We start from the raw sequence: 27489 nt of genomic DNA, 5'->3' as shown, positions 1-27489 counted from the left end.
GGTCATATGCCGGAGAGAGACAGAAGGGGAAGGAATTATAGGAGACGGGAACAGTTGGAAAGTTTGGTTTAGTGGGCGCAACATCTGTGGTCATATGCCGGAGAGAGACAGAAGGGGAAGGAATTATAGAAGGGAACAGTTGGAAAGTTTGGTTTAGTCGGCGCAACATCTGTGGTCATATGCCGGAGAGAGACACAAGGGGAAGGAATTATAGAAGGGAACAGTTGGAAAGTTTCATTTAGTCGGCGCAACATCTGTGGTCATATGCCGGAGAGAGACAGAAGGGGAAGGAATTATAGGAGAAGGGAACAGTTGGAAAGTTTGGTTTAGTGGGCGCAACATCTGTGGTCATATGCCGGAGAGAGACAGAAGGGGAAGGAATTATAGGAGAAGGGAACAGTTGGAAAGTTTGGTTTAGTCGGCGCAACACCTGTGGTCATATGCCGGAGAGGGACATTCATTACTCATTCCATCCATTCTACTCACCCCACAAGCACTCCTCAACTCCTTTCCACTGCCTGCACTCAACTTTCATTCCCGGCCCATATGTGAGGGTTGGTACTATTACTGTATTTCTCAAAGCCCTCTGTACCTCCATGTTCACACTTCTGCCATTTATGATTCGGCCCAAAGACATACCCTCCCTCCCTCCTTCCCTGCAATGCCCTTTCTCTCATCTCTCCCTCCATACCACCAGGCTTACACATAACTGATCCAGGGTACTTAAACTCATTGACCTCCTCCATTTCTTCACCTTTCAAAATTATCCTGCATTCTTTTACGCGTGCAATGCCCACTCGATATGGGCATACAAAATCTACAATCTCCTACTTCGCTCACAAACCGTACTATACTTTTGTTGACATCTACTTTCAGCTTTCTCCTGTTACAGACACTATCGAAAACACTGACCAGATTTTGTAGGGCACTCATTTTCAGCGATGGGCACCGTGTCATCAGCAAACAGTATCGAAATCAGTGCCCACATCCTTCCCTCATCGAAGTCTTACATCAATTTTGCCCTTAATTTCTCTAATGACACTGTCCATATAAATGTTGACTAACCCAGTTGACATGACGCACTCTGATCTTACACACACTTTTATCTCTAATTTTGACATGCAGACACATCATTCTTCATTATCCTGCATTATAGGATTCCTGTAGTGAGGTAGACTGCATGTTTAAGTAGAATCGGCCATGTAGACTCCACAGTATCACACAAATTTTTCATTTCCCTAAAAATCAGAACACTGGAGGCTTGTGACAATGAAAACACACTATATATACACTTCAAGGATGTTTATTTCTAACTGTTTATCTCCTTCCTCCATATGTGGATGGGATGGGCTGGGTCACCTGCAGGCCGGCAACCTTATCGAAGTCCTGGAAAAAAATAGAAGGGCAATTATTACAAAGGTTCCTGAAGATGTTAATCATGGCAGCTATACCAGTCACCTCCTGTTAGATGGCCTGTGCATGGCAAACTTAACCCCTTCAACACAAGGACGCGTATACTGTGTCCTTGTGTGCCCCCGTACCATATCCGAGGACGCGCATACTTGCTCGCTTTTGCCAATATATGAGTTATTTTATCTCTATATTTATGCTTACATCTCAAAATTATCAAGTATTTTATGTTTCTCTATGTGCATCATTTAATTCTGCATGTTTTCATATATAATACATGATGATTGTGTTGAGTTTATGGCTGAAAACTTGTTATATTCAATAGCAACATTTGAAATTTGACGCGCACGGCGATCCCGGATACGGCGCGGGGCACTGTTTTGGCCCGGCCGTAGTGAGTTTCTTTATGTGAACCATTTAATTCTGCATGTTTTCATATATAATACATGATGATTGTGTTGAGTTTATGGCTGAAAACTTGTTAGATTCAATAGCGACATTTGAAATTCAGCGCGCGCGACGATCTCCGATACGGCGCGGGGCCATATTTTGGCCCAGCCGTAGTGAGTTTCTTTATGTGCACCATTTAATTCTGCATGTTTTCAAATATAACACATGCTGAATATGTTGAGTTTTTGGCTGAAAACTTGTTATATTCAATAGCAACATTTGAAATTTGGCGCGCACGGCGATTTCGGATACGGCGCGGGGCACTGTTTTGGCCCGGCCGTAGTGAGTTTCTCTATGTGCACCATTTAATTCTGCATGTTTTCATATATAATACATGATGGTTGTGTTGAGTTTATGGCTGAAAACTTGTTATATTCAATAGCGACATTGGAAATTTGATGCGCGCAGTGATCCTGAATACGGCGCGGGGCAATGTTTTGGCCTGGCCGTAGTGAGTTTCTTTATGTGAACCATTTAATTATGCATGTTTTCATATATAATACATGATGATTGTGTTGAGTTTATGGCTGAAAACTTGTTATACTCAATAGCGACATTTGAAATTCAGCGCGCACGGCGATCTCGGATACGGCGCGGGGCACTGTTTTGGCCCAGCCGTAGTGAGTTTCTTTATGTGAACCATTTAATTCTGCATGTTTTCATATATAATACATGATGATTGTGTTGAGTTTATGGCTGAAAACTTGTTATATTCAATAGCGACATTTGAAATTCAGCGCGCGCGGCGATCCCGGATACGGCGCGGGGCACTGTTTTGGCCCGGCCGTAGTGAAGGGATTAACCTCAATTTTAGTATTAAATTTAAAAATGGGGACTGAGCACTTATATGTAGTTTTAATCCAAGTTTATAAGAACATTAGTGGTCCTCAGCAGCCATGTTGAGTGTTTTCCTCACTTATTAAGCAAAAATTAACACTTTAACCCAGTATCAGCGGGGACCATGTTTCTTAATGGTCCCTCTAAGCGAGAAAAATGAGAAAAAATCACCCCTCACACAAACCATTTCATAATACATATCAAAGCATTTGTGATCAGATTATGGATCATCTATTTTGGGGGTTTATATCATGGCACAAATTTTCCCCGTCGCTGCTACACGGTAAAGCCACAAATTTGGCCCGTCGCTGCTACACGGTAAAGCCACAAATTTGGCCCGTCGCTGCTACACGGTAAAGCCACAAATTTGGCCCGTCGCTGCTACACGGTAAAGCCACAAATTTGGCCCGTCGCTGCTACACGGTAAAGCCACAAATTTGGCCCGTCGCTGCTACACGGTAAAGCCACAAATTTGGCCCGTCACTGCTACGGTAAAGCCACAACTTTGGCCCGTCGCTGCTACACGGTAAAGCCACAAATTTGGCCCGTCGCTGCTACACGGTAAAGCCACAAATTTGGCCCGTCGCTGCTACACGGTAAAGCCACAAATTTGGCCCATCGCTGCTACCGGGTTAAACATGCCCACGGGTGATGAACATTAGGGGAGAAATTTATCCTGGAGAAATATAAATTACTATAGTTGGTTTCACAAAAGGTCGCGGGTTAATCCTTCAAGGGCGGATTTGTGGGCTTGGCATCATTGCTTGGGCGAGGGTCAATGTGCTCTTGTTTACTGTATCTAACCCGCAGCAAATTCCATTAGGCTACCTCTTAAAATCACCACTGTTGATATCTAAATGTAGTTTTTCTGATAATTGGTCTTGTTTATGGATATCTGGTACCCACAAATTATGAAAGTACATTGGGTATTTGATATATGTGAGTTTGTAATATGCGAATTCGCTCATATGTGATTAACCTAAATGTGCCAAGTATTTGTTTTACCTAAATGTGCCAAGTATTTGTTTTACCTAAATGTGCCAAGTGTTTGTTTTACCTAAATGTGCCAAGTATTTGTTTTACCTAAATGTGCCAAGTATTTGTTTTACCTAAATGTGCCAAGTATTTGTTTTACCTAAATGTGCCAAGTATTTGTTTTACCTAAATGTGCCAAGTATTTGTTTTACCTAAATGTGCCAAGTATTTGTTTTACCTAAATGTGCCAAGTATTTGTTTTACCTAAATGTGCCAAGTATTTGTTTTACCTAAATGTGCCAAGTATTTGTTTTACCTAAATGTGCCAAGTATTTGTTTTACCTAAATGTGCCAAGTATTTGTTTTACGCAAGAAAAATTCACTGTTATGCAAGTATTGTGATTTACTGGGATTTACAGCAGTTGGAAGATAATGCAAATTGTTGTACTAATTAATATAGCTAGTCACGTTCGCTCAAAGTTAAAAATTCTCACTAGTCAATTATAAAAAGTACAACTAACAGAACTACACCAGGTATTTGATATATGTGAGCTCGTAATATGCGAATTCACTCATATGTGACTAACCTAAATGTGCCAAGTATTTGTTTTACGCAAGAAAAATTCACTGTTATGCAAGTATTGTGATTTACTGGGATTTACAGCAGTTGGAAGATAATGCAAATTCTTGTACTAATTAATGTAGCTGGTCACGTTCGCTCAGAAATAGTTAAAAATTCTCACTAGTCAATTATAAAAAGAACAACAAACAAAACTACACTGGGTATTTGATATATGTGAGTTCGTAATATGCGAATTCACTCATATGTGACTAACCTAAATGTGCCAAGTATTTGTTTTACGCGAGATCAATTCACTGTTATGCAAGTATTGTGATTTACTGGGATTTACAGCAGTCTGAAGATAATGCAAATTGTTGTACTAATTAATATAGCTAGTCACGTTCGCTCAAAGTTAAAAATTCTCACTAGTCAATTATAAAAAGTACAACTAACAGAACTACACCAGGTATTTGATATATGTGAGCTCGTAATATGCGAATTCACTCATATGCGATTAACCTAAATGTGCCAAGTATTTGTTTTACGCAAGAAAAATTCAGTTATGCAAGTATTATGATTTACTGGGATTTACAGCAGTCGGAAGATAATGCAAATTGTTGTACTAATTAATGTAGCAAGTCACGTTCGCTCAAAGTTAAAAATTCTCACTAGTCAATTATAAAAAGTACAACTAACAGAACTACACCAGGTATTTGATATATGTGAGTTCGTAATATGCGAATTCGCTCATATGTGACTAACCTAAATGTGCCAAGTATTTGTTTTACCTAAATGTGCCAAGTATTTGTTTTACCTAAATGTGCCCAGTATTTGTTTTACCTAAATGTGCCCAGTATTTGTTTTACGCAAGAAAAATTCACTGTTATGGGAATATCGACGCTGGAGTGACTGGCTGGTGAGGTTCAGTGACACGCAAGAGGCCGCCAGGTGCAAATGTTTCCCCGCACTTTCCTCTCCTATAATCAACCTTTCCCTCCCTCTGATCCGAAAGTTAAGCCTCGGACAACTAATGACCAGCTTAAATCATAGACTTCTGGTGTGTCTCTCCCTGGAAGCAATCTTTAGTGGTTTATTATTGTGAAATGGTGCCGGAATAAAGAGTTTGAGGGCTCCAAAATGGGTCGTGGAACTTAACCCTCTATAATTTATGGGATGATAGGTTCCATATATATAAGAATGCACATTTCAGGATCAATGACAGCACGATGATGGCACTGTCTCCGTTAATGTCATCCCGGAGGTCCAAAATAAACACTGGTCTTAACCCGTGTTTACATTATCGCTGCTTAGCATCAATACACATTATGACGAACCCAGGACTAAAAATACACTGAGAAATCTTGCAATAAGTGAGTTAATGAATGGAAATGTGAGATTGTGGCCTCGTACTTTGTAATATTAACCGTGTAGCATCGATGGGCCAAATTTGTGGCTTTACCGTGTAGCAGCGACGGGCCAAATTTGTGGCTTTACTGTGTAGCAGCGACGGGCCAAATTTGTGGCTTTACCGTGTAGCAGTGACGGGCCAAATTTGTGGCTTTACCGTGTAGCAGCGACAGGCCAAATTTGTGGCTTTACCGTGTAGCAGCGATGGGCCAAATTTGTGGCTTTACCGTGTAACATGACAGCCAAATTTGTGGCTTTACTGTGTAGCAGCGACGGGCCAAATTTGTGCCATGATATAAACCCCCCAAAATAGATGATACATAATCTGATCACAAATGCTTTGATATATATTATGAAATGGTTTGTGTGAGGGGTGATTTTTTCTCATTTTTCTCGCTTGGAGGGACCATTAAGAAACATGATCCCTAATGCTACACGGTTAAGACAAATGGTATTTTAAATATATACTTAATTAAATTCATAACAGTAATACCTTCAATGCGATAATCTGTTTTTGACCTCTGTTTTTGGACACTCCTTTGACCTCTGTTCGAGACCTTAGCTGTAAAAAAATAACTAAATAACACACCATCATCTTCAACATCTCCTTGGTATCAGCGTCCACCTCGATGATGCCCTGCTCCAAGGCGGACACCTCGGGCACATAGTTATCGCGACGCTCACGCTCCTCCTCCTGAAGCTTGATGGAAATGCCTCGCACTGGCCCACGCTGGATCCTCTTCATGAGATGAGTTACGAACCTGAAGAACGAGAATCACATGACTAATGGGGAAGGTATCAAGTATCATCCTTTTCCATTTTGATTGCTAACCCCCTCAGACTGGTCACAAGGTTTAATTTAGGGTAGGCGGTGGCTGAGTGGTAGCGTGCTGGGCCCACATTCGCCGCGTGATGGACGACGCGGGTGGGTTCGAATCCCCACGCTACCACCTGGGGTTTTTCAGTCACCGCCGAGTGGCTTAAAACTACCCACATGCTGTCCTGAAGACCTCCCATCAGCCCGGTGAATCAAGGAGGAGTTCCGGGGGGCAGCATGAGCCAAGGGAAGATGGCGCCACTATAAACACTTGCCTGCGACATGATGGGCTGGGGCCGAACACCATCCAGGCCCTGACCAAACAGGATACCCTCATGAGCAGTGTTGCTGAAGAACTTAGAGAAGGAAGCTGGCACCTCTGACACACTGTTTACAATCATTCTAAAGCAGACATTAGGATCTCCTCTACGGTTCTTCCCTGTCACGGAAAAGTTGGAAAGTTTTGTTTAGTGGGCGCAACATCTGTGGTCATATGCCGGAGAGAGACAGAAGGGGAAGGAACTATAGGAGAAGGGAACAGTTGGAAAGTTTGGTTTAGTCGGCGCAACATCTGTGGTCACATGCCGGAGAGAGACAGAAGGGGAAGGAATTATAGGAGAAGGGAACAGACCCCAGGAGACGGGACACAACCCCCGATTAATACCTGGTACACTGCTGGGTGGACAGGGGCGTAGGGTATCGGAAAACCCGCCCAAACTTTTCCACTCCGCCCGGGAATCGAACCCAGGCTCTCTCGGTTGTGACCCGCGTGTGCTAACCACTGCACCACGAAGCCCCCATTTTTCTTACAAAGTACTCTCCATACATACCCAGCGATCTTGTTGCGGAGGGGCTTGGAGGGGATGATGGCGATCTCCTCACAGATGCGCTTGTTGGTGTGGAAGTCACTGCCCAGGCGAGTGTAATATTTCTCAATGATCACCCGAGCCGCCTTCTTGACGGTCTTCGTACGGACACGACCCTGAAAAATAGATGGGTGGTTGAGGGAATGGATAATTGAAAGGTAAATTTATATATCGTCAAAGGTAAATTTATATATCGTCACCTTCGTAACATAATCGGCCATGTCATTTTTCAGTATTTTCCAGGTTTTTGTTTACATTAATTTTTCATCATGTAACTATTTTTGTTAAGTCACCCCTCAAATAGTACGGTTTTCAATGGCTCAGTTTCGGGCTTATGTGGATTTTCATGGATTTTTTTAGGATTTCTGAATTTCGTGCTAGATTTTTATTAAGTCACCCCTCAAATAGTACGGTTTTCAATGGCTCAGTTTCGGGCTTATGTGGATTTTCATGGATTTTTTTAGGATTTCTGAATTTCATGCTAGATTTTTCTTAAGTTATCCCTCAAATAGTACGGTTTTCAATGGCTCAGTTTTGGATTGATGTGGATTTTCATGGATTTTTTTAGGATTTCTGAATTTCATGCTAGATTTTTATTGTCACCCCTCAAATAGTACGGTTTTCAATGGTTCAGTTTCGGGCTTATGTGGATTTTCATGGATTTTTTTAGGATTTCTGAATTTCATGCAAGATTTTTGTTAAGTCATCCCTCAAATAGTACAGTTTTCAATGGTTCAGTTTCGGATTTATGTGGATTTTCATGGATTTTTTTAGGATTTCTGAATTTCATGCTAGATTTTTAAGTCATCCCTCAAATAGTACGGTTTTCAATGGTTCAGTTTTGGATTTATGTGGATTTTCATGGATTTTTTTAGGATTTCTGAATTTCATGCTAGATTTTTAAGTCATCCCTCAAATAGTACGGTTTTCAATGGTTCAGTTTTGGATTTATGTGGATTTTCAGATTTTTTTAGGATTTCTGAATTTCCCGACGAGCATGAAATTCAAAAATCCTAAAAAGGTCTTCCATGACAATCCGTAGAAATCCAAAACCGTACTATTGGAAACTGTACTATTGGAAACTGTACTATTGGAAACTGTACTATTGGAAACTGTACTATTGGAAACTGTACTATTGGAAACTGTACTATTGGAAACTGTACTATTGGAAACTGTACTATTGGAAACTGTACTATTGGAAACTGTACTATTGGAAACTGTACTATTGGAAACTGTACTATTGGAAACTGTACTATTGGAAACTGTACTATTGGAAACTGTACTATTGGAAACTGTACTATTGGAAACTACCATTGGAAACTGTACCATTGGAAACTGTACCATTGGAAACTGTACCATTGGAAACTGTACCATTGGAAACTGTACTATTGGAAACCGTACTATTTGAGGGATGATTGAAGTTGGCTTTGTTATTCAGGGTTTGAGAGTTCTAGAATTTGCCTTTTAATTTCTGCCTAAATCTTAACCCAAATGAGATAACGACGGTTCTTTTCTAATTTCCTGAGAAGTAGAACATAACAACTTAGGCGTTCTGTTTACGAAGGTGACGATATTTTACGGATATACCAATAAATATTAATAATAAGTATAACATTCTGGGTCATAATGCTGTTTATATGTACAAGCGTCCCATAACATTACCAGGAGTTACATGAAAGACCCCCACGAATGTTAAATTTCCACAAATATCTGCAGCCTCCCTTAAAATCCTTTGACCTGTTCCGCTTTAAGAACATAAACATAAGAACACAAGAACATTGGGAAACTGCAAGAGCCTGTATTGCTTCCTCCACTGGTGCCGGAAGACGGACTTTTTGCTTAATGTCATCCTTTTCTACAGCGCTGCGGTGGAAATATATAAAACAAGTTCCCCGGTAAGTCATTCTACAGACTACCAGCTGTGGACGAGATACAGACTGATGGGAGAGAAAAAAAGTTGATATGTAAAGAACGCTGAGGGCAACGGCCATTCAGTGTTCTTGTGTTATTTTCTCTCCTTTCGGCCCCTGTATTTTCTCCACAGCTGGAAGTCTAAAGAATGACTTATGAGTGAACTTGTTCCGCTCATTTCCGCAACCCAGCGCTGCACAATAGGACGGCATTTAGGCATCAATGGAGGAAGTAGTAGAAAGCGGAACAGGTCGAAAGAAGCACGTTTTGGTTGGTCCTCCAGCCAGACCGGCATAAAAATGTGACTCCATTGCGATGTGTGAACAGTTACTCTTGAACATGACACTTTGTAGATCTAAAGAAAACAGAGTATCTTTAGAAACACTGCATATAATTAGTACAAAAGCTGTAAACATTTTTAAAAGTACCTCACTCCGTAAATGTACTTAATGTGCTTTGTGTGAGGTTGGCGAGTGGGATGAACGGAATGCACCGAATGACCGCATGATGGCCGCAATGTACCACTGTGTACCGTACCCCAAGCAAGCACAGGAAAAGGCTAAATATGGCTGTAAATATAGTATAGCTCCTAAACTAAACCACAGATGGATGAATGATGACCATTATTAAGCATGAATGATGATTAGAGACCAATATATTACCTGGAATATTTTGTGTATTTTTAATTTATCAATGAATATGTTTTTTTTTGTTTTAATATATGAAACAATTTTGACTTGAACAAGGGGCCAGTGACCTGTTTCTAGGAATTATAGGAGAAGGGAACAGACCCCAGGAGACGGGACACAACCCCCGATTAATGGTAGTTGTGGAGATGTGTGGGGCAGGCCATGGGTGTGCCCCGTGACCTGCCCCGCCAGCCCCCAGGTCAGGTCGAGGGCCATCAGGCCGGCCGTCATTCCCCTCACTGGCACACACTCTAGAGGTAGATTTTCTGATAAATGTCCAGAATTACACCCAACTCGGGTTAGCGCACTCAGCTCACAACCGAGAGAGCCCGGGTTCGATTCCCGGGCGGAGTGGAAAAATTTGGGCGGCTTTTCCGATACCCTATGCCCCTGTCCACCCAGCAGTGTACCAGGTATTAATCGGGTAATTGTGGAGATTCACTACGCGCCTTCAAAATACGATATCCCGGGTTCGATTCCCGGGCGGAGTGGAAAAATTTGGGCGGCTTTTCCGATACCCTATGCCCCTGTCCACCCAGCAGTGTACCAGGTATTAATCGGGTTATTGTGGAGATTCAATACGCGCCTTCAAAATACGATATCCCAGGTTCGATTCCCGGGCGGAGTGGAAAAATTTGGGCGGCTTTTCCGATACCCTATGCCCCTGTCCACCCAGCAGTGTACCAGGTATTAATCGGGTAATTGTGGAGATTCAATACACGCTTCCAGAGTACGATATTACGCCTGCATGTTATACTTAAGGGATGAAACACACCTCCCTCAACCATAGCATGAAAGCATAAAAAATTAGAAGTAAAGAAAAAGCATTAAAGGTCGTGAAAAGACATATTAAACATACACGCCCTGTTTTGGTATCAGCAGCAGAGACAGTGTTGCCGATGATCTGGTTAGCGATGGTATGCTAAGTTAGCGATGGTACGTTAAGTTTGCGATTAGCCCTCGCATGTGAGACCAGGTCGGGGTCATTTTTTGATCTTTGTTTTTTAAGAACGCACCTTTACCCGGAGTTTCGTGAAGGTTTGGGCCGGGTATAGTAATGGGTTAAGGTGCGTTCTTAAAAAATAAGTATTCAGGCTTGGTGGACCTGGTATAACATGCATGGGGTAATGGTTAACTAAACATACCATCGCTAACCGGATCATTGGCAACACTGCTCACCCGATTAATACCTGGTACACTGCTGGGTGGACAGGGGCATAGGGTATCGGAAAAGCCACCCAAATTTTTCCACTCCACCCGGGAATCGAACTCGGGATATCATATTTTGAAGGCGTGTATTGAATCTCCACAATTACCCGATTAATACCTGGTACACTGCTGGGTGGACAGGGGCATAGGGTATCGGAAAAGCCGCCCAAATTTTTCCACTCCGCCCGGGAATCGAACCCGGGCTCTCTCGGTTGTGAGCTGAGTGCGTTAACCCGAGTTGGGTGTAATTCTGGACATATATCAAAAAATCTACCTCTAGAGTGTGTGCCGGTGAGGGGAATGACGGCCGGCCTGATGGCCCTCGACTTGACCTGGGGGCTGGCGGGGCAGGTCACGGGGCACACCCAAGGCCTGCCCCACCCACCCCCACACCCACACCCACTGCAGTATTAGTGTTCCTGGTCGGACACTTTGGAGGGCAAGCTCAGGGCACGCCATAGTAGTAGTAGTAGTAGAAATAGTAGTAGTAGTAGTAGTAGTAGTAGTAGTAGTAGTAGTAGTAGTAGTAGTAATAGTAGATCTTAAAATGCGGCCTTAAGTGTTCCTGGTCAACTTTAGAGGGCACGCTCAGGGCACGCCATAATAGTAGTAGTAGTAGTAGTAGTAGTAGTAGTAGTAGTAGTAGTAGTAGTAGTAGTAGCAAGCACACACACACCATGGCCCGGGTGAGGCAAGGCCCCGGCCATGCCTCCCTAGGGCCTAGCGGGGCAGGGTTTGTTTACCTCCCATGGCCCAACACCCATGGCTCTCCCTGCCGCCCCTGACCCATGGCCCCGCTTTTCCCCGGGCAGGGTTTCTTTCGAAGGGCTGGCGGGTGTGATGCCCCATGCCCCGCCGCCCACACACTCACCATGGCGGAGGATGCAGCGGATAAAGTCTCGGTTGGTCGCGGCGCCACACACACCAGACGAGGCTTGGGCGAGAAAGGAGGCGCGGGGTGCGGGTGTGTTGTTGATGGTCTGGGTTACGCCTTTCCAACGGCGCCTCATGATCCCGTTTCCTACTTGTTTCTCTTATATGGAGTTTTGTTTTGGTTTCCAGGATTCAAACACCGCATTTTTGTTTCTCTCCAGTGTTTTGTTGGTCAATGGGTAGGATTGTTGGGGCTCGCGACAATAAAAAGTATGTTAGGTTCTCCATTTCAGCTTTGCAACGGGGCCTCATGATCCCGTTTCCTACTTGTTTTTCTTATATTGAGTTTTGTTTTGGTTTCCAGAATTCAAACACCGCATTTTTGTTTCTCTCCAGTGTTTTGTTGGTCAATGGGTAGGGTTGTTGGGGCTCGGGTACTCTGGGAACAATAAAAAGTATGTTCCCGTTTCGTACTTGTTTCTCTTATATTGAGTTTTGTTTTGCTTTCCAGAATTCAAACACCGCATTTTTGTTTCCCTCCAGTGTTTTGTTGGTCAATGGGTAGGGTTGTTGGGGCTGGCGTAGTCTGGGCACAATACCTGTTTCGTACTTGTTTCTCTAATATTGAGTTTTGTTTTGCTTTCTAGAATTCAAACACCGCATTTTTGTTTCCCTCCAGTGTTTTGTTGGTCAATGGGTAGGGTTGTTGGGGCTCGCTTAGTCTGGGCACAATAAAAAGTAAAAAATCAATCAATCAATGTTAGGTTTTCCATTTCAGCAATACATGAAATCAATCAATCATTTTTCCTCTTCGTTGGTGTGTCTTTTCCGAACATTTGATGCCAGGCAGTTTGCTCTGGCCTTGTAGAAGATGCCTGATATGCGAGCCTGTGTGTTCTGGTTCTCTCGCTAAAAACAAAACCACCAATATAATTATCAGCCATTTCTGTGGGGCTGTTAAAGTCATCAATAGTGAGCCTTGCCAGAGTGAACAGAATACCCGTTATTTGTGATGTTACTGACGTATTAATAAACAAATAATGGCTTCAAACATAACCTTATTAACATATAAATAAGTTTTATATATTCATAGGCAATTGAGAGGTTACTAATTGCAGGTTATCATATGTTCTCCTCTGGGGGGCCGGATTCATGAACCCACTACAAGACCGGTCGTTGGTATAAGTCTTTAAGTAAATCTGACCTCTACGAATGATCCTTAATTGTGTTTAGGCCGCTCTGATGACAGTGAATGAAGTGCTGGCCTGGTCGACACTTATTTAATTGCCATTGGGGTCACCTTAAGATCAAGAGCGTTCCTTGATGATGGAGTTACCAGAAGACTTACCCACAACAGGTTTCGTGAGCAGTTTGATGAATCCTGCCCCAGAAGTGTAAGGGAGGGCTTACTCATGATTAAGAGGTGAAAATATATATAGCATGCGTAGTATGTAACACATGTTAAACCAAGATATCACTACACAATATTAACAGCAGAGAGAGAAGACGAGACCTGTTATTGATGGAGTTACCAGAAGATTTACCAACAACAGGTCTCGTGAGTGGTTTGGTGAATCCGGTCTCTGGTATGCTGGACATTGTCGTGGGAAATGGCCCAGTGTTTCGCTCTCTCCATCACAATGCCATATCTTGCAAAATGGAGCAGGCCTTCATATCGGCACAACCTGTAAAAATAAAGCAAAACAAGCAGTATATCCATTACAAATCATCCAATTCCCTATTCCTTGCATATCACATCTTTTCCAGAACCGGTACGCGCAGGAGGCTGTTTTGGGGGCGGAGCAGCGGGATGACGTCACTTGGAGCCAAAACAAAAAATACCCGCCACATCATGGCTGCTATAATTCTCTCGTTTGCTTCAGCCACTCAATCCCAGGAGCAGGTTTTTACGCCTATGAACCGAAAATGTCCGCGGATTTTGTCTCAGGAATCTGGTCACCTTATTTTGGACATTGTAGTAGTGTTTCGCTCTCTGCATCACAATGTCATATATCTTGCAAAATGTCTGGATTTGAGTGTTCTTTCCTGTCCTGGATCAATAGGCAGTTAGCTCTTGCTCTGTAGTTTTACTGATATGATTGTATATGTTGTCGTATAAACAAACTTCCTTCATTTCTTCCTTCTATTGTTTGTAAATGTGCAGACTAGATTGTCACCATCCTCTCTTAATTTCCTTGTACGCCAGGCTTTTGTTAAATCTAATAATTCCTAATTCTGTGAGGAGATAAACTGAAAACGCCGGAAAATGAAAGGGATGATAACGGTATCTTTTATTCAGTATACAGGTGTCTCAGTGGGTGGGGGAGGCAGAGTAGTTCAGAGTGAGTTTTTGTTGTTGTTTTGTTTTGTTTATAAAGAGTGAATGATACAAAGGGAGACCGTTTTCTTCTCGTGTCCAATGAGTGTCGCCGAGAGGGCCGCCGATGCCAAGCACACATATATCATCTAAGTCTATATATACCAAGTCAAGTCACTGCTTCAGAACTCCGACCGGTACGCGCAGGAGGCGGTTTTGGGGGCGGAGCAGCGGGATGACGTCACTTGGACCAAAACAGAAAATACCCGCCAGTTCAGGGGTGACTGAAGTTGGGGCCGTGTGTGCACTCTGGATGTACATTCTCGCCTTCTTTCACAGCGCGTACAGGCAAGCCACTGACGGAAAAATATGTCTTTTTATTGTGCTATTGCGTGACTGTAATTCCAATGCCTACAAACGGCGGTGTGGGGTGTGAGGGAGGGCATGTTGAAGTGATTGATTTAAATTAGTCCGCCTTTCCTCGTTTTCTCTAAATCCCTGTTTCTACATTCTCTAGTTTGGCTCCAAGCAACGTCACGCATAAACCACGCCTCCTCGGCCGTGTCTCCTCCCACAAACCTGCGCGTGACTTGACTCGGTGTATATAGACTTGGCATAGCATGGCGTGGTGATAGATGCTTGCGATGACGGCGTAAGAAAATGTATTGTCAGTGTGTATTGCTTGGAGAACGATCTTAACATAATAAAGTAGAGAAATATGTTGACCAAATGCGAGGTTGGTAACTCACACGCTCTAACAGCTAAATATCCCCAACGAAATACCCCAAAAAATTAAAAAAATAGCTGAACAAAAGTGGAGATGTCTAAAACGCTTGATACTTCTATGATTTTCTGTTGGTTCGACCTGACCAATGACTTTTTTTTTTTTTATAAACTGAGAGATTCATGTGTTATTAAGCTTCAAGACTGAGTAGGCTGATCTTTCCTATTGGCCGTGGTCTAAAAAAAAGAATAAAAAAACTGAGATATTCATGTGTTATTAAGCTTCAAGACTGAGTAGGCTGATCTTTCCTATTGGCCGTGGTCTAAAAAAAAGAATAAAAAAACTGAGATATTCATGTGTTATTAAGCTTCAAGACTGAGTAGGCTGAATTTTCCTATTGCCAGTGGTCTAAAAAAAAAGAATAAAATAACTGAGCGACTCATGTGTTATTAAGCTTCAAGACTGAGTAGGCTGAATTTTCCTATTGCCAGTGGACTAAAAAAAAAGAATAAAAAAACTGAGCGATTCATGTGTTATTAAGCTTCAAGACTGAGTAGGCTTTCAATGGCCAGTGTAATGTATATTTTTAAGGTCCCGGGGGTGGAGGGGGTACGAGAGTGTGATGACGTCATGTGGGCCCCAAGATCCAAGCTAGCGTGGAGGCTTGTCTACATGAATCTCAGCTTGAATGATTTTGATCGGTGTCCAGCGCGGCGCCTTCACGGCCAGCCCACGAGCAGGGGTTGGCTGTATCGTGTATCAGGAGCTGTTTATTGAAGACTTAAACATTCCAACAACTTTTCCCCTGCGTAACACAATTTAACGATCTTGATGCATGAATTAACCCAGTACCAGCGGGGATCATGTTTCTTAATGGTCCCTCTCAGCGAGAAAAATGAGAAAAAATCATCCCTCACACAAACCATTTCATAATATATATCAAAGCATTTGTGATCAGATTATGTATCATCTATTTTTGGGGGTTTATACCATGGCACAAATTTGGCCCGTCGCTGCTACACGGTAAAGCCACAAATTTGGCCCGTCGCTGCTACACGGTAAAGCCACAAATTTGGCCCGTCGCTGCTACACGGTAAAGCCACAAATTTGGCCCGTCGCTGCTACACGGTAAAGCCACAAATTTGGCCCGTCGCTGCTACACGGTAAAGCCACAAATTTGGCCCGTTGCTGCTACTGGGTTAACAAGGAAGCTTCAAGTATTCACGAGAAAACAAAATTAAACTCAGTAGTACCGGCTAACACAATAATACTTGATGTGCATACCTATTATTTCAAACCCAATACACTCCTCAAAGATTGGTATCCATCATATAGTTAATGCATCTGAGTTTCGTTTATGGTTGAAAAAATCCAAAAGCAACATTGACCTCTCTCAGAAAACACTAATATTATTGTCTTATATAAATGTTCTGATTAACATTTTGTCATTTTCCTGCCGATCACTGAACGCGGTTGTTTGCTGGGAGGGTGGAGGGTAGCGGGTTGCCTAGCGGGTCATCGGCAAGAATGAACACATGTTATCTAATACGAGTGGTCATACAGGACGCGGGTAGCGGGTTCCCTCCAAGCTTACCCGCTACCCGCGTCCTGTACGGCCACTCCTTTTAGATAACGTGTCTGTTCTTGCCTCTGACCTGCTAGGCAACCCGCTAATCTCTACCCTCCCAGCAAATCCAGCAGTGTGGCCGCACCCTTAATACAGGAATGCGATCTAAATGTCAATGTTTTGTTACAAGCACGTCCTGGCTGCCGGCGTGATCTTTGCAGTGCTATATAGGCAGGCCAGCGTCACAGGGGTTAATCTGAAGCTCCCATTGCTTTCACGATGTGGATTTGTAGGATAGTCTAAGACACTTCTAACAGAACGTACATACTTTTAATGAGAAAAAATACTAGAGAAACTTTCCCTTATAAAGTAAATCTCTATTGACATTATTTTAGAAAATGAACTCTGTCACACCACCCCAGATGCCGCTGTAGTATTTTGAAAGCACAGTCATTAGCATGAGTATTATACAATATTTTATACAGAAGGGAACCACACTGCAACACACAACATGTCCAACAGAGCTAGAGAGGAATAGGCTTTTTAGTGATTCATTGGTGTGTAACTTTGTCCTATAGTCTATCCAGAGCATGAGGTCGGTTCAGGGTGGAGCTGGTATCGTCGTTTACCTCACGCCATGCTGCCAAATCAACCTTCGTACATGCGTCTCTCTCTCTCTTATTTCCCATCCATGTGCTATCTGAAAGTGATATTTTATATATTCTGTATATAGTAAAGGAAGCTATATAGTACAATGAGTGTCGATGTTTAGGATTATAATAATGATCTGTATAAATTCTATGACATGTAGCAGATATTTTTTCCTATGGTGCCACGTTTTGGTGGTGGTGGTGGTAGTGGTGGTGGTGGTGGTGGTCGGCGTGTCAACTTAGGTCCCTCCCCCAGGTCGAGAGAGAGAGGAAGAGAGAGAGATAAACAGGTGGGTTGTGGGTGGGCAGGTAGGGAGACGGTGCTAATCTGATAACTGGCGGTCGAACTGGCAGCGCCGCACTCATGGGAATACCGGAATCTGCCGCACCTTGAACCGACCTCATGCTCTGAACAGACTATTGAGGCGCCTCCCGCCCCGCGCAGGGACCTGGCGGGCTGCTCCCCTCAACAGACGCCGCGACTATACGTAAAAGTAAAGATTAGGGCATAAAATATATAGCTACGCATGGCCTCGGTGCTGATCTCCCTGCCACTGTCCCTTGAACTTGTCCTGCAGGATTATCAGTGGTAGAATGTGAATTTTGCTTGTTTTGTATAAGGGTAGGCGGTGGCTGAGTGGTAGCGTGCTTGGCCCACAATAACCGCGTGATGGACGACGCGGGTTCGAATCCCCTCGCTACCACCTGGGATTTTTCAGTCACCGCCGAGTGGCTTAAAACTACCCACATGCTGTCCTGAAGACCACCCATCAACCCGGTGAATCAAGGAGTTCCGGGGGGCAGCATGAGCCAAGAAAAGATGGTGGCGTCACTATAAACACTTGCCTGCGCCATGACGGGCTGGGGCCGAACACCATTCAGGCCCCTCAAGCAGGCCTACCGGCGCTATAGGCGTAGACGTAAAAAAAAAAATGTTCCTTGAAGAATACCAGTGCCAGACTATGAATTTTGTTTATTACTGATATTGAAACTCTTTGAAAAGGCCAATACAAAGTTGTCTTTCGCCCGTCGATTGTGAGGCGCAGGCAAATCGAGTTGGAACATTGTCGAAAGCCTCCTCCTCCCTTCCTATTCCGTATTTCGTTATAACAACACAAGTGATATCTCAACAATAGGTCATCTTTCAATCCATCCTACTTTCAACAGCGTGCCCGCGTGAAAAGACCCAAGAACACCTATTTGACAAGGCTTTCGTAGGAGTTGTGGGCATTTCCAGGGGTAGTTTTATGACCCTGGTGGTAGTCTGACCCTTCCTCTGTACCGTGAACCTAGAAACACCTATTTGACAAGGCTTTCGTAGGAGTTGTGGGCATTTCCAGGGGTAGTTTTATGACCCTGGTGGTAGTCTGACCCTTCCTCTGTACCGTGAACCTAGAAACACATATTTGACAAGGCTTTCGTAGGAGTTGTGGGCATTTCCAGGGGTAGTTTTATGACCCTGGTGGTAGTCTGACCCTTCCTCTGTACCGTGAACCTAGAAACACATATTTGACAAGGCTTTCGTAGGAGTTGTGGGCATTTCCAGGGGTAGTTGTATGACCCTGCTGGTAGTGTAACCCTTCCTCTGTACTGTGAATCTAGAAACACATATTTGACAAGGCTTTCGTAGGAGTTGTGGGCATTTCCAGGGGTAGTTTTATGACCCTGGTGGTAGTGTGACCCTTCCTCTGTACCGTGAACCTAGAAACACATATTTGACAAGGCTTTCGTAGGAGTTGTGGGCATTTCCAGGGGTAGTTTTATGACCCTGCTGGTAGTCTGACCCTTCTTCTGTGCCATGAACCTTAAAAAACACCCATGAAAACCCGATTGATGCCCTCTTTGACCTTTAGAAATAGTTGATGTGGGAAGCGAGGGTGTCTGAAAATACAGCTCATAGTCCCTTAAGGAGTCTCGCTGCCCCGCCCCCCCGAGACAGTAGCGGGAGGTGCATGTTCCAGGCAGGAGGGGGCTCTATATACCTCTATGGGGAAGTGTGAAGAGATGTGCCCATTGATCCAAGCCAACACGATGACCCTGTGGTTTGGTGATATATACAGACTCACATCAGAACTCCATACAGGCTTATACGTGAACGTCTACAGTGCGTCAATGGCAACTCACAGTGTACCATTTCATACTTGCATTCTTTTTTATAAATACATAACAGCTATGTTAAAGCACTGTAAGAATTGCTATGTACATAAGAGTATGTTTATAAAATTAGAAAGTGTGGTCTTGTCTTAAAGGCGAAATTTAAATTACTAAAATCACGCATTCTCCTCCCTTCTCCCTTGCAACAATATACTGTCAACCGATCAATCTTTTTTTTTAATCTCTCTCTCTCTCTCTCTCTCTCTCTCTCTCTCTCTCTCTCTCTCTCTCTCTCTCTCTCTCTCTCTCTCTCTCTCTCTCTCTCTCTCTCTCACACACACACACACAAGAAAAAGCTATCAAATCATCATTACTGGATGCGTCCGTTGCGTCCCTTGAAGCTGGACAAGAGCGCCAGGCTGTTGCTGCTGGGCTGTGCGTCGCGGTAAGCAGTACACACGAGCGAGGGAGAACGTAGCTGCAGCCGAAGTAAAGAGAATGGAAGGCATCTCTCCACACCGCGCATGATGTGACGTCACGCATCTAAGTCTATATATACCAAGTCAAGTCACTCTGCTTCAAAACTGCAGGAGGCGGTTTTGGGGCGGAGCAGCGGGATGACGTCACTTGGAGCCAAAACAGAAAATACCCGGCAGTTCAGGGGTGACTAAAGTTGGGGCCGTGTGTGCACTCCGGATGTACATCCTCGCCTTCTTTCACAGCGCGTTCAGGCAAGCCACTGACGGAAAAATATGTCCTTTTATTGTGCTATTGCGTGACTGTAATTCCAATGACTACAAACGGCGGTGTGGGGCGTGAGGGAGGGCATGTTGAAGTGATTGATTTAAATTAGTCCGCCTTTCCTCGTTTTCTCTAAATCCCTGTTTCTACATTCTCTAGTTTGGCTCCAAGCGACGTCACGCATAAACCACGCCTCCTCGGCCGTGTCTCCTCCCACAAACCTGCGCGTGGCTTGACTCGGTGTATATAGACTTTGGTCACGCGTAAGGAAGTTATGGTAGAGTAGACGGCTGGCGTACACGGCCGACCATTCTCTTTACCTTGGCTGAAGCAGCACTACACGCGCGATGTTGTGGAGGACAGCAGGGGTGGAGGATGAACGTGGATCACTGTGGTCGTCTCAGCAGGAGGAGCAAGCAAACCCTCCCTCACTCTTCTGCTCGGCCTCCAGCTTGACAGACTCCTCGTTCCGCCGCTCCCGTTCCTCAAACAAGCTAGCCTGTGAAGCGAGTGTATATATTAAGAACATAAGACCATAAGAACATAGCTCCTCGTTCATAGCCAAAACACCCGAGCTGAACCACCTCATGACCACGAAAGATAACAATATATCTGTGAATACTATTTGCCCACAGTAGATTCGAGGATTAGCCCCTCCCGTTGAGTTGCCCGCAAGCCGGAGTGGCCGATGTGGCGGCGCATTCTAAAAACGTGCAGAAAGGCAATTAGACAGTTTATGTGAGCCGCCTTCCTACAAGGGCCTGCATCTTGACGAGAAAAACAAGAGAGAGAGAGAGAGAGAGAGAGAGAGAGAGAGAGAGAGAGAGAGAGAGAGAGAGAGAGAGAGAGAGAGAGAGAGAGAGAGAGAGAGAGAGAGAGAGAGAGATTTACATAGATTTGCATAGAAAATCAGACCACACAGACCCCATGGTCCAGACTTGGTGGTCTGTCCTTAAACCTAAGTGATTTTACATTAATCAAAAGACTCCAAAACGTTGCATTTCTACTCTAGTTGATATTACGTTGAAGGAGAGAGAGAGAGAGAGAGAGAGAGAGAGAGAGAGACAGACAGACAGACAGACAGACATTGGTGAATAGGTGAGGGAGTCGTTCTGGCATACTAACACAAGACAGGAGAGTTCACCTAACAACAAATCCTCTATTTAACAAACATCGCTAAAGTTTATTGAACCATAATAACTAAATCATTTCAATTTTTTTACTTGATATATTTAATGTTATATTCTCAAAACCTTACGAGAATTAAGAACGAACATATCTTTTTCCATGAAGTGATATTAAAATACTGTAAGCAATATCTGTACTTGTAATACCGAGAGTAACGAACATTTGCTAATATCCACTATGTGTTCCCTCAAATGAGTTCGTTAAACAGAGGATTTCATCTATTGAGTTATAAGTCTATTCATTTGGGCAGCGCCATTCACGGCAGCTTAGTCCCAGCGACCCCACTTCCCCCTTCTGTCTGGGGTGGCTCCGAGCTGGATGATGTGACCTGCTTGTCATGTTAAGTAGTCAACTTCTTTTTTTTTCATGTCGTGGCCTATTGCGCCGGTAGGCTTCTTCCCGGTGGATCCTGATGGTCGGTCCAAGGCTTCTTCCCGGTGGATCCTGATGGTCGGTCCAAGGCTTCTTCCCGGTGGATCCTGATGGTCGGTCCAAGGCTTCTTCCCGGTGGATCCTGATGGTCGGTCCAAGGGTTCTTCCCGGTGGATCCTGATGGTCGGCCCAAGGCTTCTTCCCGGTGGATCCTGATGGTCGGTCCAAGGCTTCTTCCCGGTGGGGCCTGATGGTCGGTCCAAGGCTTCTTCCCGGTGGATCCTGATGGTCGGTCCAAGGCTTCTTCCCGGTGGATCCTGATGGTCGGTCCAAGGCTTCTTCCCGGTGGATCCTGATGGTCGGTCCAAGGCTTCTTCCCGGTGGGGCCTGATGGTCGGTCCAAGGCTTCTTCCCGGTGGATCCCGATGGTCGGTCCAAGGCTTCTTCCCGGTGGGGCCTGATGGTCGGTCCAGCCCGTTCTGGCGCAGACAAGTGTTTATAGTGGCGCCATCTTGCATTGGTTCATGCTGCCCTCCCGGAGCTCATCTTTAATCCTAGAATCTAAAGTCCGGGTTGATGGGTGGTCTTCTGGACAGCATGTGGGTAGTTTTAAGCCACTCGGCGGCGGCTGAAAAATCCCAGCTTGGTGGCACCGGGCGGGGATTGAACTCGCGTCGTCCTGAACGCGGGGCCGTCACACTATCCATTCAGCCACCGCCTACCCCAAGTAGTAATAATAAAATGTTAAGTAGTCAAAATAAAATGCATATCTAACACAAACTGCCAATTTCCGTTCACACATAGAAATTAGAAGTTTGTGTTATGCAAGTTATTAGCCTCTTCCATTTAGCATAATCCGTTTTTGGGTCATGATCTGTAGCGTCCCTTATAGAGTCCCGACGACCTAAGATTTGGACGCCATTATTGTGCCTGTTTTCGCCGTGCTTTTCAAACGCTAGCACACGCTCTCGTGGTGACAACAGGACCAATAATGGCGTCCAAATCTTAGGTTGTCGGGACTCTATCTATCAGGGGACTCTACAGATCACGACCCAGAAACGGCTTACGCTAAATGGAAAAGGCTATTAACAGTTTACTATTACTACTAACCATGATATGTTGACTACTTAACATGACAAGTAGGTTACATCATCCCTCTCGGAGCTACCCAGCCAGAAGGGGGAAGTGGGGTCGCTGGGACTAACCTGCCGTGAGTGGCCTGGCCCAAATTAATAGACTATGGTCCATAATACGGGAAAAGTTAGTATATAGATGCACGCCAAGAAAGAGTCCAAGTAGCTACCCTTCTCTGCCGGAGGTCCCGTATGAGCCTGGCCAGCGTGAGGAAGGTGTCCTGGACCATCATGTCCCCCCGACACGAGACCTCATAGAACGGCATGTCGAAGCTCTCCGCCAACTGTCCGCGACAAAAGAAGAACCACATTTAGTTTGGTATTATAAGACACTCGCTTCTTACATCAGCTATTTCTAAAGGTCAAAGAGGGGGTCAGTCGGGTTCTAGGTACGGAGGAAGGGTCAGACTACCACCAGGGTCATAGAACTACTTCTGGAAATGCCCCAAACTCCTAGGAAAGCCTTGTCAAATATGTGACGAAATGTTTAGTGATATGGCCGCACATCAGTTATTTCTAAAGGTCAAAGATGGGGTCAGTCGGGTTCTAGGTACAGAGGAAGGGTCAGACTACCACCAGGGTCATAAAACTACTACTGGAAATGCCCACAACTCCTACGAAAGCCTTGTCAAATATGTAACGAAATGTTTAGTGATATGGCCTCACATCAGTTATTTCTAAAGGTCAAAGGGGGGGTCAGTCGGGTTCTAGTGAGTGTTTCTTCAGGTTCTAGGTACGGAGGAAGGGTCACACTACCACCAGGGTCATAAAACTACTACTGGAAATGCCCACAACTCCTACGAAAACCTTGTCAAATATGTGTTTCTAGGTTCACGGTACAGAGGAAGGGTCACACTACCACCAGGGTCATAAAACTACTACTGGAAATGCCCACAACTCCTACGAAAACCTTGTCAAATATGTGTTTCTAGGTTCACGGTACAGAGGAAGGGTCACACTACCACCAGGGTCATAAAACTACTCCTGGAAATGCCCACAACTCCTAGGAAAGCCTTGTCAAATATGTGACGAAATGTTTAGTGATATGGCCGCACATCAGTTATTTCTAAAGGTCAAAGAGTGGGTCAGTCGGGTTCTAATGAGTGTTTCTTCAGGTTCACGGTACAGAGGAAGGGTCAGACTACCACCAGGGTCATTAACTACTTCTGGAAATGCCCACAACTCGTAGGAAAGCCTTGTCAAATATGTGACGAAATGTTTAGTGATATGGCCTCACATCAGTTACTTCTAAAGGTCAAAGATGGGGTCAGTCGGGTTCTAATGAGTGTTTCTTCAGGTCCACGGTACGGAGGAAGGGTCAGACTACCACCAGGGTCATAGAACTACTCCTGGAAATGCCCACAACTCCTAGGAAAGCCTTGTCAAATATGTGTTTCTAGGTTCACGGTACAGAGGAAGGGTTACACTACCACCAGGGTCATAAAACTACTCCTGGAAATCCCCCAAACTCCTAGGAAAGCCTTGTCAAATATGTAACGAAATGTTTAGTGATATGGCCGCACATCAGTTATTTCTAAGGGTCAAAGAGTGGGTCAGTCGGGTTCTAATGAGTGTTTCTTCAGGTTCACGGTACAGAGGAAGGGTCAGACTACCACCAGGGTCATTAACTACTTCTGGAAATGCCCACAACTCCTAGGAAAGCCTTGTCAAATAGGAGAACTCGGGCGAAGAAATGTTTAGTGATACGCCCTTACCAGAGAAGCCCACAGCCAGAGGACGTTCTAGGTATACAGGCTTGCAAATTCTTGGCTCCCTTTATCTGGAGGGAACCCAATATATATTACTTTATATCAGTCTATTAATCAGTGGGGGCGTGCGCCTGGGGAATTGGGCTCCTTTTTGGCTGTTTCTGAAAGTGGAGTTGGCGGGTTTGGGCGGGTTTGGGGTAGGAGATGGAGGGAGGGACCGCAGTTGCCAGATTATCGTACTCAGAGCCTCATATTTACCGGTTTCTGAGCCATAGCTATTGCCAAAAAACACAAATAATAAACCATTTTAACGCTAATTATATATGAAGGTAGTTATTGGGGTTAAGGAGTCAGTTTTGGGGTCGGAAATCGGCAAACATAGGAGGCTGAGTACGATAATCTGGCAACGTTGGCAGCAGCGTTGCCAGATTATCGTATTCACCACGTCGTCTTTATTACTTTTAAGCCTCAAACTCTCGTACCTACACAAATCACGACAGAAAATTGAAGTTAGCGTTAAAACTCCTATTTATTGATGTTTGTTTCTTTGTTTTTGCTATAGTTATTGGTCAGAAACTAGGAAAATGCAATGAGATGAGTACGATAATCTGGCAACGTTGGCAGGTACCAGTGCACCCGTTGGCAACTCTAACTTAGTTGCTCCCTTGAGGCGGTGTTGTGTGGATGGTGGATTTGACGCTCCCACGCGCGCATAATTTCCCATTACTTTACGATGCCGCCCGGGTCTGGGTGTGACGCAGATGACAGGAAAATGTTATGTAGCTGTATAGTGTTCCAAATTAAGGAAAAGAAAGACAAGAGTGAACGAAACAGCAACTACGAAGCTTTGACTCGTATGAAACTGCTTCGTGAGATGGGATTCACAAACCTTTTATTTTCAACAACGAAGGAGACAGCTCAAGGCCACAAAAAAAAAGGAAACTATTATGAATAAGGAAAAGAAAGACTAGGGTGAACGAAACAGCAACTACGAAGCTTTGACTCGTATGAAACAGCTTCGTGAGGTTGAATTCACAAACCTTTTAGTTTTAACAACGAAGGAGACAGCTCAAGGGCACAAAAAAAGGAAACTATAATGAATAAGGAAAAGAAAGACTAGAGTGAACGAAACAGCAATTACGAAGCTTTGACTCGTATGAAACAGCTTCGTGAGGTGGAATTCACAAACCTTTTAGTTTTAACAACGAAGGAAACAGCTCAAGGCCACAAAAAAAGGAAACTATTATGAATAAGGAAAAGAAAGACTAGAGTGAACGAAACAGCAACTACGAAGCTTTGACTCGTATGAAACAGCTTCGTGAGATGGGATTCACAAACCTTTTAGTTTCAACAACGAAGGAGACAGCTCAAGGGCACAAAAAAAAGGAAAATGAATAAGGAAAAGAAAGACTAGGGTGAACAAAACAGCAACTACGAAGCTTTGACTCGTATGAAACTGCTTCGTGAGATGGGATTCACAAACCTTTTACATTTAACAACGAAGGAGACAGCTCAAGGCCACAAAAAAAGGAAACTGTAATGAATAAGGAAAAGAAAGACTAGAGTGAACGAAACAGCAACTACGAAGCTTTGACTCGTATGAAACAGCTTCGTGAGGTGGAATTCACTAACCTTTTAGTTTTAACAACGAAGGAGACAGCTCAAGGCCACAAAAAAAGGAAACCATTATGAATAAGGAAAAGAAAGACTAGGGTGAACGAAACAGCAACTACGAAGCTTTGACTCGTATGAAACTGCTTCGTGAGGTGGAATTCGCAAACCTTTTAGTTTTAACAACGAAGGAGACAGCTCAAGGGCACAAAAAAAAGGAAACTATAATCAAAAAAAGTCTGCTACTCGCTGATCACTAACTACGAACTTACAAAACAGCAACTACGAAGCTTTGACTCGTATGAAACTGCTTCGTGAGGTGGAATTCACAAACCTTTTAGTTTTAACAACGAAGGAGACAGTTCAAGGGCACAAAAAAAAGGAAACTTTAATAAAAAAAAGCCTGCTACTCACTAACTACGCTCACTAACACAACTATCCACTAATGGTTTAGCGACCGACGTACGAAATGTGAACTTATGAAGCTTCCACTTGGGGATCATCGGTGGAGATTGATCAGACTCCAGCAACTTGACGCCTTATATTCCCTCAAGGTAAGGCTTCATGATTTCATTCAGTTATTAGCTTATGTATTTTTTAATTCTCCTTTGTCCATTGCTAGTTAGGAATCTATTTTGCGTTTCAGGCGCCATGACAAACAGTTTTTCGAATATAACATTTTAACAAAGCATCGGACAAGGATGGTATTTTGTAAGATGATGATTCAGACCCAGACCTAATTGGCAAAAATAGGCTTAGGTGTCAAATGTGGATGATTATCTCTCTCTCTCTCTCTCTCTCTCTCTCTCTCTCTCTCTCTCACACACACACACACACACACACACACACACACACACACACACACTCGAGCGAATCCCCCCCCCACACTCTCTCTCTCTCTCTCTCTCTCTCTCTCTCTCTCTCTCTCTCTCACACACGGTAATAATAGTTCACCACTGCACAATGTTATATACTTACAGCATGTTGTACCACAGACCGTATTTTCCATGCAAATTTCCTGCGAGTAAAACTTTTGCGCAAATATATAATAATTTCAAATGCGCATCATTCTTATGTATAGGGCTGAACTAGTGTGTGTGTGTGTGTGTGTGTGTGTGTGTGTGTGTGAGAGAGAGAGAGAGAGAGAGAGAGAGAGAGAGAGAGAGAGAGAGAGAGAGAGAGAGAGAGAGAGAGTTGCCCGCTCATCGACATATATGTATTCAATTGCAATATGTAAGAGAGAGAGAGAGAGAGAGAGAGAGAGAGAGAGAGAGAGAGAGAGAGAGAGACCACCAGTTAAGTCAATGATCACTTCTACTTCATAGGAAAACGCCACATTGACGTCACAAATACATGCTAACGTCACCCAGCCTCGCT

At 44.0% G+C, this 27489-nt stretch overlaps 2 protein-coding genes and 1 long non-coding RNA gene across 4 annotated transcripts in view; all 3 read right to left on the bottom strand.

Moving 5' to 3' along the window:
- Nucleotides 1-1287: 1287 nt before the first annotated feature.
- LOC127002355 (40S ribosomal protein S17-like) lies at nucleotides 1288-12169 on the bottom strand. Its single transcript, XM_050868243.1, has 4 exons — nucleotides 12005-12169; nucleotides 7289-7440; nucleotides 6231-6402; nucleotides 1288-1386 (listed from the first exon to the last, which is right to left on the bottom strand). The coding sequence occupies exons 1-4, from the start codon at nucleotides 12005-12007 to the stop codon at nucleotides 1318-1320; spliced, it is 396 nt and encodes a 131-aa protein (XP_050724200.1). The 5' UTR covers nucleotides 12008-12169; the 3' UTR covers nucleotides 1288-1317.
- On the bottom strand, nucleotides 3192-4937 carry LOC127002370 (uncharacterized). Its single transcript, XR_007756097.1, has 3 exons — nucleotides 4754-4937; nucleotides 3781-4508; nucleotides 3192-3728 (listed from the first exon to the last, which is right to left on the bottom strand). It is a non-coding gene; the product is annotated as an uncharacterized LOC127002370 (long non-coding RNA).
- A 2116-nt stretch (nucleotides 12170-14285) lies between the features above and the next one.
- The window catches only part of LOC127002351 (ras-related protein Rab-8A-like), a 28471-nt gene continuing 15267 nt past the window's right edge, over nucleotides 14286-27489 (bottom strand). Inside the window, exons 5-7 of one of the 2 annotated variants that reach the window (XM_050868238.1) lie at nucleotides 22963-23076; nucleotides 20321-20598; nucleotides 14286-14902 (exon numbers count right to left, since the gene is read on the bottom strand). In XM_050868238.1, coding sequence (XP_050724195.1) covers nucleotides 20500-20598; nucleotides 22963-23076 — 213 coding nt within the window. In that variant the 3' untranslated portion in view covers nucleotides 14286-14902; nucleotides 20321-20499. Of the gene's footprint in view, nucleotides 14903-16930; nucleotides 17315-20320; nucleotides 20599-22962; nucleotides 23077-27489 lie in introns of those variants that run through there. The other variant, XM_050868239.1, reaches the window with a different exon arrangement.

The sequence above is a fragment of the Eriocheir sinensis genome, chromosome 23 (assembly GCF_024679095.1).
Source record: "Eriocheir sinensis breed Jianghai 21 chromosome 23, ASM2467909v1, whole genome shotgun sequence".
Taxonomy (NCBI): Eukaryota; Metazoa; Arthropoda; class Malacostraca; order Decapoda; family Varunidae; genus Eriocheir; species Eriocheir sinensis.
The sequence above is the reverse complement of the archived record's forward strand: the minus strand, read 5'-3'. Positions and strand labels throughout refer to the sequence as shown.

What these genes read in the sequence shown, in the direction of transcription:
- LOC127002355 (XM_050868243.1), bottom strand. An exon ending in CTCCGCAACAAGATCGCTGG is followed by an intron (nt 6,403 to 7,288) that starts GTATGTATGGAG and finishes CTCGTTCTTCAG; the next exon opens with GTTCGTAACTCATCTCATGA. An exon ending in AGGAGATGTTGAAGATGATG is followed by an intron (nt 1,387 to 6,230) that starts GTGTGTTATTTA and finishes ATTTTTTTCCAG; the next exon opens with GACTTCGATAAGGTTGCCGG.